General features: G+C 40.2%; 2 protein-coding genes across 2 annotated transcripts; both read left to right on the forward strand.

The window, feature by feature from the left end:
- Positions 1 to 23: 23 nt before the first annotated feature.
- LOC116613115 (thiosulfate:glutathione sulfurtransferase) lies at positions 24 to 2,242 on the forward strand. The gene is made up of 4 exons (XM_048732327.1): positions 24 to 137; positions 290 to 467; positions 1,646 to 1,808; positions 2,074 to 2,242. The coding sequence occupies exons 2-4, from the start codon at positions 302 to 304 to the stop codon at positions 2,156 to 2,158; spliced, it is 414 nt and encodes a 137-aa protein (XP_048588284.1). The 5' UTR covers positions 24 to 137; positions 290 to 301; the 3' UTR covers positions 2,159 to 2,242.
- A 1,840-nt stretch (positions 2,243 to 4,082) lies between these two features.
- Positions 4,083 to 11,274, forward strand: LOC116613114 (thiosulfate:glutathione sulfurtransferase). The gene is made up of 3 exons (XM_032373745.2): positions 4,083 to 4,520; positions 9,591 to 9,753; positions 10,705 to 11,274. Exons 1-3 carry the CDS (start codon positions 4,226 to 4,228, stop codon positions 10,778 to 10,780), a joined length of 534 nt encoding a protein of 177 aa, XP_032229636.2. The 5' UTR covers positions 4,083 to 4,225; the 3' UTR covers positions 10,781 to 11,274.
- Positions 11,275 to 11,666: the final 392 nt, after the last annotated feature.

Raw genomic sequence — 11,666 nt, forward strand, 5'->3', positions numbered from 1 at the left:
TAATGAACCAATCAGATTATTGTGACGTCATGACGAGTGAGGCATTCGATGCGTTACGGATGCAGTGCTGCTGAGGTAAAAGAATACACACGACTTGGGAATTGCAGAATTGTTTAAAAAACAATTCCTTATCGACGGTAGGGTGAATTATCTTACGATTTGAGACGTTTTGAAAGTTATGAAAAAATTTTGAACTGATCAGTTTTAATGTACGCGTGATTTTAATATTGATACATGAACATGCATATTTACAACAATGTATTCAGATCCTTATTCGCTTTGCTTTTAGTTCTAGGGAGCCATGGAGGGAGAATCATCCGAGCCGTGTTACAACGACACTCCTGGACGGGTAACTATATGTTGCTTGAAAAAGCTTATTTCTGAGAAAAACATCCAACTCTTTGATGTGAGAAGCCGAGAAGAGATCATGCAGTCTGGCGAGATTCCCATGGCTGTGAATATCCCACGTGAGTGTTCAGAGAAAACTCTGCAGTTCTAATAATCCACTTGAGGCGAAATTCCACAGGGAGCTCACCTCTACGGTTTAAATAAAGTTAGAGTTTTTTCTTAGGTTTTATGCGCTGTTGTCACGCTGACGTCACTCTTTAAAACCACTTCCGCTCATTTCACATCCGTCCACCGCTGCTCGAGAGCCTAGCGACAGAAACTTTAGCGAGAGTTTCATTCCTTGTCTCTTTTACTAGGTATGTCGTGACACGGAAGCTATTTTGCAGTCGAGACGGCCGTTAGACCGCAATGAGAGAGCGCCAAAAAGCACTGGGCGCCGAAAAAGTAGACAAGAGATACAAACACACGCACTAATAATCATAAACCACGCCAAAGCCAAAGAAACAACTCATTTATTCAATCCGTAGAGGTGAAAATAGTTCCAGTACCGCGCAAGAAAACCCACCCTGGTCACATTTTACCAGAAACTGTAATATTTGCAGGAGAAAAAAACAGCTGTTAAGTCTGCGTTTTACTCGTAGATTTAACGATACCATTTTGCCGCCACAACAGCCACCGCGATATCGTTCTGGCCGCGTTTTTTACCGCGGAACCTGCGCCGGCTGCAAATAGAGCCTACATCAGCGAACACCCTCACACCTATAGACTGTGTTACGTGTTTCGCGCGCCTGTAACCTAATTCTTTCATTTTTCCTTCCCCCCAGGCCGGCATAGCCTCTTCTCCTTTAGCCCCCAGCCTTTTGCGCTTATTCATTTTTGTGAATGGGTAAAAGAAATGACGATTCATGAAGCTTTTGCGAATCCTATCAGACGTCTCCAAGAATATGTTCTTTTTTTCACGCGCAGAAGGTGTTTCAGTATGCGCAGAATATAAAGATAACCTGGCTCCAACCATGTCAATCAAACAGTATTTCACTTTCGCAGTTTATCAAATACATGCTAAATTTATTTTGAAATGATGCCATGTTTATTTGAGGTAACTTATCCCTCGGATATTCTTGGAATAATCTCACTTTACGATCATACTTGTCAGTGTGATTATCAGCTGATACACCCTTAGCCAATCAGGGCCCGCTAAGCGTTAATAAACTTTTAGTATTCCGGCAATTGGTGTTATTTGCTCTATTTTGATATATTTCTATACTATATTTCTCATTAGTCATGTCTAATTTTGCAGTTTCTGACATCGCGTCTGCGTTCAGCCTGACACCTGAGAAATTTGAACAGACCTACCGCGTACCGATGCCAAAGAAAACAGACAATAATATTGTTATTCATTGTCGATCGGGTAGACGTGCAGAAAGAGCTATGGAAATATTGAGAGAGCATGGATTTACTGGGTAAGAACTGTCAAGATGCTGAACTCAATGCGAATACCGTCACTTTCCTTGAACTTTGTTTGACTCTCTAGGGGTGGGGAGGATAAGTGGAAATAGCAACGTAACTCTTCCTTTAACTCCTCTTATTGTCCACGAATTGATTGAGTGCAAATGGAACTGATTGTAATAGAAAAAATATGTAGCTACTCCGTCGTTTATGAGATAGAGTAGCAGAAAGAACCACACCACTTTCACCACCACCTACTTCTAGCTGCTTTTTTTCCAGAACCCATAACTTCACAGGTGGTTGGACAGAATGGCAAGAAGCGATGAAGAAAAGCGCAGAAATGGCTCTCTCCACTGTGTCGTAGTCATATAAATGGAGGGCAAGAGAGCTGAATAAAAACAATTAATGAAAACAATTTAAAAAATAATAAAATTAAGGCGATTTCTTTTTCCCGTTTTACCCCTTCAGAACCCTGCTCTTTAACATACCGTAAACTTTTAATGATATCGTGCTCGCCGGCACCTGCTGAGTTTTCAAATATGCCCCTCCCAATGTTCCGTATGCCTTGTGCTCAAAGGAAGATGGCTTCCACGACCAGGTTTCTCCCGATTGGCCCGGACATACGATAAATGATATAAAGATTAAGCCTTGAAAAACATTTGGAGAAAACCTGTTGAAAATTTAGCCTCGCAAGATTACAAATCATATTGATCGATGCCTAATAGAATCAAGGATTATTCTAAAGCCCTATTATCTATCTAAAAGTCGCCTCAGATGTACCCTTACCACGGCTCAATTCCAGCGCCTTCTACACATGCGCAGTGGGGTAGTTAGAGGGAGGGATAAGAATGACCTCACTCTCCTTGACATGCCCTACGTCATCACACCATGGCAGGGCGTGGCAAATATCGGGGTCATTTAGTATCTATCAATCGCAATAGTGTTTCTAAGAAACATAAGCATATAGGGGATCAATTACTAAATTTTCCATTCCCGTTTGTCTAGCCTGCGTAGCGACCCAAGGAGAGGGACTGGAGGAAAGGCGACGAGGGAAGAAAAAGCGAGCGTGCGGCCTCCTCTTGAGCCGCTACGCAGGCTAATGTTTGTCCGACCTTGTTTACGCACCCAACCTTCCCGGGAACTTTTAGGGGAAGATTGTCGTACCTCTATACATAACATGCCCATGCCCCTAAGACAGCCTTCCCCCTTCCCCGGGAACTTATAGGGGAAGATTGTCGTACCTCTATACATAACATGCCCATGCCCCTAAGACAGCCTTCCCCGGGAACTTTTAGGGGAAGATTGTCGTACCTCTATACATAACATGCCCATGCCCCTAAGACAGCCTTCCCCCTTCCCTGGGAACTTATAGGGGAAGATTGTCGTACCTCTATACATAACATCCCCATGCCCCTTAGACAGCCTTCCATCTTTCTTATTTGCCTTATGCATAGGGGAAGATTGTCGTACCTCTATACATAACATGTCCATGACCCTAAAGACAGCCTTCCCCCTTCCCCGGGAACTTATAGGGGACGATTGTCGTACCTCTATACATAACATGCCCATGCCCCTTAGACAGCCTTCCATCTTTCTTATTTGCTTTATGCATGCTCATTGTCATTTCATTTTCTGGCCCATGTCTCCCTGTGGCAAGTTTTGGAGGTGAAAGGGTGGATCACCCAAGGATAAGGATGATGATGGTGTACTTTTTCGTCGCTAGACACAACTCAAAGCAGTAGCGTGGTCTATAACACTTAAATGGCATGTTAAGTTGATATCTTTGTTGATATATTCCAGACAAATGTCGATTTGAAGGGGTAATGATTTAGCTTTTTACGTGTGTTTTTTTTTTGTGTGATTCTATTCTTAGATTTCCTTTTATCCTTACATTTATAGCAAAAGCTTTAACGTTGACCTACATTCAGATCTAGTTTTTTTGATTGTCATTTCTGTTGCAAGCGCAATCTCTTTATTGAAAAATTCAATTCAGGTAAAAGCCAGTCACTGGAATGGGGAAATTAAAGTATCGACACTGTGTGAAACAATAACGAAAGAAAACAATGCTTTAGAACTTAGGAGATGTATACCCTTTTTAATAAAAAATAGAAAGTCAACACTTTTTTGTTAAGTCTACTTAGCTGGCTAGACTTTGGCGTGGTACTGTATTTATAGGTTATCTTGATCAGAATGATTTTTACAAATCTGACAACTAAGAACTAAATTGCGTGACAATCTTCAGCAAAGGACCAATCAGATTGTGTTTACGTCATTGTAGGTCGAGGTTTGGGATTACGTTACAGATGCGGGAGTGGATGTATAAAGACTTGGACGTGACCAGTGAATTTTAGAATTGTTTATATCAACTGATAAACGGTACGATTTGAAAATTAGTTTTTACACATTGTGATTCAAGGGGATTTTTGAGCAAATGGCGGCGTTGCGAAGCCGTTGTTTTTTCGTTCCACGGGTGGCAGGATTCGTACGAGCTTCGCTCCTCGCACCGAACACAAAAACTACAAGTAACCCGAACTTATTCGCTATTTATGCCGTCAAAAAACAGGAAAACTATTCTACAAAACCATGCTATAGTAAGGAATCTGTCGGAGAGCCGCTGTTTTACTTGAGGAAGCTTATGGCCGAGAAAAACATTCAACTGTTTGACGTGCGAAATCCAGAGGAAGTATTTGAAGATGGTAAAATACCTGGCGCTGTGAATATACCGCGTAAGTAATATAAAGCATAACCAAACGATTAAACACGGTGAGGGGTTAAAAGATCCTTTAATGTCTAGTGAAAATGATATCTTCGAATTCAAGACCTTGGCAGCCCGTGTGATTGAGGAAATCTGAAGTTTTACTTTTGAAACTGCTTTCCGCTCGCACAAAAATTGAACGCGCGCGAAAAATTCATTCTTTGCTTCTCATTAGAAGAAGAGATTTAAAAAAACGTGCAAGATTTCATGTGACCGCGGTTTATTTGAACTTGAACCGTTCATGTCATGGATCTGTAAGCTTTGAGAATTTACGAGCCGTTTTTCACGCCTCGGCCATCGAGCGTGTTGACATGTCAATTGCTCAGTCACACGTCTACGCTTTTATTAAAATATGGCGTGACAACCAGTCAAAACGAACCATCATAAATGACAATAAAGAATAGACTAAGAAGAAAGATGTAGAAAAAGCCGTGGTGTAGTTTTTTAAAAGTAATAAATTATTACTTCTTATGGAAACATTGGATTTCTTATTAACCAAAGGTATGCATTTACAACTTTCGCAAAGTATTAAAGACTGTGATTTTGTATTTATTTATTTATTTATTTATGTATTTATTTATTTATTTATTTATTTATTTATAAGGCTTCTACCACTATTATACATATTGAAATAGCGGTAAGGTTGACACAACAGAGCACGGCTCCGACTCAAGTGTAACCCTTAGTATTAAAGACTAAAGTATTAAAGACTGTGATTTTGTGTGGCGCACGTTAATTCATTTCTTGTGAAAACATTTGACACATTACGAAAATAGAAGAATTTCTACATTAATATGACAATAATATTAATAGCCGTATTAGAACAGGTCCCTGCGAATACTTCAAAAGATAAAAAAAATAACATAAATATTCAAAAGCTCAACGTAGCGTAACTTATGATACGCAAAAAGACACGTTTCTGAGCAGATTCCTTCAAGATTTTTCTTTTGCTGGAATTTTCTGTTTGACGGTGTTGTTATATTGAAAAACGATTCTGGTTTTTCCATCAACTATGGCTGACTAAAGGAGAGTTGGTCATATTTGCTACAGTAGTTTTGATTACTCAGGAATAGGAGGAAATTCTTTACTTTGCTGCAAAAGTTTAAGCGGTGAAAACAAACTGACAAAAGTCCGTATTATAACATCCAGCTTTCTACAATTTATGCTGAGAAAATATATTTATTTAAAGTTACCTTTGTAACTACCTTTATAAAAAGAGCCAAAATAATGAACTATTTGTTTCTACCGTATTCGTGTATCCACGTTCTAGTCTCACCCCTTGTCACGCTACTACGCTCCTTTTCCTTGTCACGTTACTAGCATAGTAATGCTCCTAGTCACGCCACTACTAGCAGACTTATTATTACCTCCTGCTGTAAAGATCATTGATAACGTACAGTTATAAAGTCATTAAGCCTAGAAGTAGTTCCTGTAAAGGTATCAGTTCTCTGTGTTCTGTGTACCAGATCTAGGAGAGTAGCCATGGCTTTTTGTATTGCCTCTAGGAAAAAACATAGCACAGAGGAGGAGACGTTCTAGCATTGGTCGCAAATAAGCGACATAGGTAATCCGGGCACTCAGCAAGGGACCTAGTCCAGAGCAGTGAAGGGCGGCGATATACCCGAGCTGCAGGAAAATGATGCGCATCGCCCACCTCTGAACTGTTTCAAGCATGTCTGATAGATAGGCAGGAAGCCCAGCCCAGACGGGCACGGCATATTTAAGGACAGATCTAAATAGTGAGCAGTATATGCGCACCAGATCATCAGGCTGGATACCTGCCCTCTTGAGTGATCGTAACGCATTAAGGTGTTGGTTTGCCTAATAAAAAAGTCGACGTGCACATTCCACCTGAGGTCGCTTCATAAATGAACCCCAAGAATCTTATAACTGTCCACTTTCTTCACAGGAGTTCCAAAAATGTCCAATTAGACCGATCTAGCTGGGAAAAACTTCAGGAAATTTATCTCTAGCTCCCTACATTTTTTAGGATTTAAACGCATACCCCGACTTTTGGCAAAGGCCTTATATCAAATAGCTATGACTGCACCGTTATATACTTCGAAAACGTTCGTATCATCTACGTACTTCAGTCGCACAGGCTAGCCGATTAACTAAGATCGCTAATAGCATGGGCGCAAGTTTGGTCCCCTGGTTCCCAGGGGGTAAACGTCCGGCAAAAAAGACTGCATAAGTGTCAGATGGAGTTTGCAACTGTCTCCTAATTATTATTATTAGGTATTTTTATATTTTGCGGTTTCTTGGATGAACGTTATAAAAGCTCCTGTGATCGGTTGAGCGTGTAAGAAAGTGGGAGAAATAATAAGGTCTCGTCCTGGTAAAGAAGTCGCATTTTTTTGGAGACAAGACAGTACTAATAGGAATAGGAAGTAAGTTTTGCACACTCATTTTCCTCTTGTCATAGCATTCTCTAATTCTATTTTAACTAACAATATTTTTTTCATTTTTTTTATGCATCACGTCATGTGGTTGTGCGTTTTTATTATATTTTGGACAAAATTGTGAGAAAAACAGACTAAAAACAGAAACCTCCCCCTCTTTCCTCCTTTTTCAAGATCGACACTAGACCAGTCAAGATAAGCCACCGCTGACCCAAGTCGGTATGTCTTGAAGTCTCCAACAATGCACTGCGGCGTCTCTTTTGTCTAGCGATGGTGCTATCACGGTGTTATGGCCAGTTGCTCACAACTTGTAATTTGCTCCAAAATTACAGTTTTTTCACATCAGGAGAGTGCGCTAGGACATCATTAAACCTATTTGGGCATAATTAATGCTGTGCTTATAGATGTTTGCACGCTGAGGTTGATTCAATGGGATGATTTCTTGTCTGGGCTTCAGCGAGTGAGATAGGACTTTTCTAGTGAATGGCCTCCTACTCTCTGAAGTGGAACATTTTTGCACCCTACCTTATCCAAAAATTGTTTTCAGGCTTATTCTTGGTTCCTTGGATCGGTAAATGTTTTTGGGGGCAACTAAGCCTCCCATGATGCAATGCAGGCATGTAAAATAGCGGATAAAAACGTCTTGGCTGTCGTGATATCAGTATTGTCGAGATATCAGTATTAATAATTGTTGTTGATGGCTGTAAAAGACCTGATTGAGTGCAATAAAGGTTTCTATTTGGGACTTTAGCAGTATTTGCTTGTTTGTTTTTTCTTAGTTTGGTAGTATTTTACGAATTGTTCAGAAATCAAGGTTGATATTTTGACAGCAGATTTAATTCTATTCCCCGCGCATGAGCCAAATTGACAATAACTCCCCTGAGACCCTGTATGTAGCCTGAAAGCCCGTATGTAGCCCCTTGCCTCACACTTTTAAGACAATAGTGAAAATTTCGGCGTTTTGGAAATCATTACCTGAGGACTCGACGGGTCGGGTACAGATGTGCAGCTATTGTTTCGGGGACACGAAATACGAGTGCATTTCATGCGAAATGCCGTTCTGTAATTAAAAAAAGAAAAACAAGAAAAACAGAAGACGCAGCAGGAGTCGTCGCCTTTTTATCCAATCTATTACGTCATGTAATAAATTTATTCCTATTAGACCATATTGCTCTGACCAAGAAGGCTTTTCTTGTCATTTCTAGTCTCCGTGTTCTGACCCCCATTTTAGCGTCATAAGACAAAGCAGCATGTATTTTGTGCCTAATGACTATATTGTTACACTCCATACCCATGGAAGTTAACAAACAAAAAGTTCGACGTTTATTGTAGGGCCGCTCTACGATCGAACCTCTACCGAAACAGAACGGTGCGACTCTGGCACGCCGTTTAATCTAGGCCTAAGGCACTCTGTGCAACTCACCCTCCCTCCGGTCTGTGTGCGCGCCTGGGAACCTCGTATCACCGTGCGTACTGCTAAACTGAAGCGCCAGAGAACCATTTATTCTGACCGGTATCATTAAGCAACTTTCAGTAATCCGATTAGGCAAAACTCAGCATACCGTTATCCGAACAAATGTTCGAGAGAGTCTGGAGTGTTTTCTGAGGTTGAATATTAACGGTTATTCGCAGTAGCTCATATGTAATACGAGATTATGGACATTTATGTAAACAGCTTCACTAATAGAATACGCCTATTGTTAATTAATATACGCACATTTTATAAACTAAAAACGTCTGTAGTCCGAACTGTTATAAACTTGCATTTTAATCAATTTCATGATGCTTTTTATAAAGTGCGTTTTTTATCACAAAGTGCGTCACGTTTATTAAGTGCGTCACGATTATAACAAAGTGCGTCATGTTTTTAAGAAAGTGCGTCACGATTATAACAAAGTGCGTCATGTTTATAACAAAGTGCGTCACGTTTATAACAAAGTGCGTCATGATTATAACAACGTGCGTCACGATTATAACAAAGTGTGTCATGTTTATAACAAAGTACGTCACGTTTATAACAAAGTGCGTCACGTTTATATAACAAAGTGCGTCACATTTATAACAAAATGTGTCACGTTTTTAACAAAGTGCGTCACGTTTATATAACAAAATGTGTCACGATTATAGCAAAGTGCGTCAAGTTTATATAACAAAGTGCATCACGTTTATATAACAAAATATGTCATATTATAGCAAAGTGCGTCACGTTTATATAAAAAGTGTTTCACATTTATAACAAAATACGTCATGTTTATATGACAAATGTGCCAAACACAGCTATTTTTTGTGTGTGAGTGAGTACGGTTAAGGTAAGGTTAAGTAAATCAGCTCAGGTATAGTTTATGCATTTGCATTTGCTGTATTCCTGTTAAACCCAAACCACTTACTAAATAGTTTGTGGCTTCTTCAAACCCCAAACCCAAAAACAGCAGTTACTTTACAATTTTCGGCAATTGGTGACTGTAATCCCCCTTTAAGGTGTCTTTGTCAGTCATGCTTTTTCACTCTTGTTACTTTCCTAGGATGAAAAAATCGTAGCTGACAAGAGGCTTGTTAATGCAATATTCTAGCTTTTCCCTTGAATCTTTCATAACCCCTGACCGGCGACCCCTTGTAACCCTCTAATTATGTATTTGCAGTTACTGACTTTGAGTCTGCATTCGCACTGTCACCTGTGGTGTTTGAATTTGTCTACCGAGCACCCATGCCAAAGAAATCAGACAACAACATTGTCATCCACTGCATATCAGGAGAACATGCCCAAGAAGCTATAGACATACTAAAGGAGAATGGATTCACAGGGTGAGTTAACTTATTGCGGAAGGACTTCAATTATTAGTTGCTTGAAACCATCCAATTATGGTAGCACTCTAATTCCATGGAAAACGTATTTTGCAAGGAAACAGAGGGTAAAATATAGAAAACATTCTAATAACCTACTGAATGACCTTATTGCAAAGCTTTCTTGTGAGCAAAGCTAGATTTGTTGGTAATATTGAACAGAACACTGCTTTTTGTTTGGCAAGAGGTTACTGGCAATGTGCTTATTCCCCTGCCACCTGTCTAGTGTCTGTAGAAATTATTTTGCCAAGCCATTAATGTACCTCAGTATCTCTTAGTTTGCAAGGTATCAATTTTTCTTTCATTTCATTGGGCCTTGCAGTTAAATGTGAGGGGTGGGGTAGGGGAACTTGTCAAGTGTGAAAAGCTAGCTGTCAACAGAAAGTATTGGGGTATGGGGGAGGTACAAGTAAACTATGAGTGGAAAGGGGGGTACCAACCAATCAACAGTGATTGGGGAGGGGGGGGGGGCTACAAGTCAACTCTGAGTGGGGAGGGGTGGGGGGGCTAGCAGTCAACCTTGGGTGGGGAAAGGGTTTGGCTGCCAGTAACTGTGAGTGAGTAGGGGGGCTACCTGTTGAGCATGTGTGTGTTGGGGGAGGGGGATTCCAGTCAACTGGGAGGGGGAGGAGCCTGCCACTCAAATGATAGTGGGATTGGGGCTACCATTTGATTGTGTGCTTCGGGGTGCCTACAAGCCTAGTTTAAGGGGGAGAAGAAGCCACAAGTTGCCAGGTGAGGGGCCTTAAGGTGATTGTGAGAATGGGGTTATCCTATCCTATAGCTGAGAGAAAGTGGCCTCTGCTAGCAGGGAAATTGGCCGACTTTTTTTTTAAACTTTGTATTGGTGGCTTTAGTAGCTTGTGTTGTACTGTTACCAGTCAATGACTTTATGTATCATCTACCTTTTAGGGAGCACTATTTCACAGGCAGTTGGGATGAATGGCAAGAAGCCTTAAGAAAAGACACCGAGTCAGCCTCTTGTTGAACTAACTGTACATACAAATTATAGAGATGTCAAAGACAACTCTACTTCCTATTTATCTATCAAATTTGAATAGTTGTAGATAAAAAAGTATATAGAAGAGATGAATCAAAGAAAGCCAAATGGTAGTTTTTTTTAAAAGCCATGAAACGAAAAGAAGTATGTAGCTGATTCAGCAGACGCCTGAAAACCGTTTTTCTTTCCTCCCCTTGACACAAACTGGTAAGCAAAGCTGAGAGAAAAAAAAAACTGGAAACTCTCTGAAAAAAAAAGATGTTTGAATAAACCAAAACTGAGCATGAATAATTAGGGGTTTAAATGGCGATTATGACAGCATCAAAGTTAATGGACAGTATGACTTCTTAAAATGACAGGAAATTGTAGAAATGAAATACAGATGTTATGATCACTGTAAAATACCATAGGTATTGTTGCACCCCTTTTAAGCGCATCACCCATTTTGCCAGAGGTTTAGAATAAAGTATTAATTTATTGTCTTATTGTCTACCCTCAGTTCTTATATCCAGCCCCCCCCCCCCCCCCCCATATTTTGGATGCACTTTATAGGTGCATACTATTTTCTCACCTCCCTTACCAAAATATGTAAAATGATATTTTTCATGCCCCCCCCTCTCCCCCCTATACACACACAATCAAGTACACATTTCCCGCTGGTGAATTCACGTGAGCTTTAGGAGACTATCTCAGTTTAGTAGAAGTTGGATTCAAGAATATATCTTTTTATGTGTATCTTGTCTCTAAATTTAAAATGAATAAGTACAATGTACAGACAAGTACCGAACATAACGTAGTTTCCGTCACAAAGCATTTGATCTTTATTACGTTACTTAGTCTGTTCATTGAATGAAGAGGGGCGAATCAAACAAGA

This window comes from Nematostella vectensis, chromosome 9 (genome assembly GCF_932526225.1).
Source record: "Nematostella vectensis chromosome 9, jaNemVect1.1, whole genome shotgun sequence".
Taxonomy (NCBI): Eukaryota; Metazoa; Cnidaria; class Anthozoa; order Actiniaria; family Edwardsiidae; genus Nematostella; species Nematostella vectensis.

Bases quoted from the DNA above. Each gene is read 5' to 3' on its own strand.
- LOC116613114 (XM_032373745.2), top strand. From the start codon at position 4,226: ATGGCGGCGTTGCGAAGCCGTTGTTTTTTCGTTCCACGGGTGGCAGGA. The intron at 4,521-9,590 runs GTAAGTAATATA...ATGTATTTGCAG, and splicing joins TGGCGCTGTGAATATACCGC to TTACTGACTTTGAGTCTGCA. The intron at 9,754-10,704 runs GTGAGTTAACTT...TCTACCTTTTAG, and splicing joins AAGGAGAATGGATTCACAGG to GGAGCACTATTTCACAGGCA.
- LOC116613115 (XM_048732327.1), top strand. From the start codon at position 302: ATGGAGGGAGAATCATCCGAGCCGTGTTACAACGACACTCCTGGACGG. The intron at 468-1,645 runs GTGAGTGTTCAG...CTAATTTTGCAG, and splicing joins CATGGCTGTGAATATCCCAC to TTTCTGACATCGCGTCTGCG. The intron at 1,809-2,073 runs GTAAGAACTGTC...CTTTTTTTCCAG, and splicing joins AGAGAGCATGGATTTACTGG to AACCCATAACTTCACAGGTG.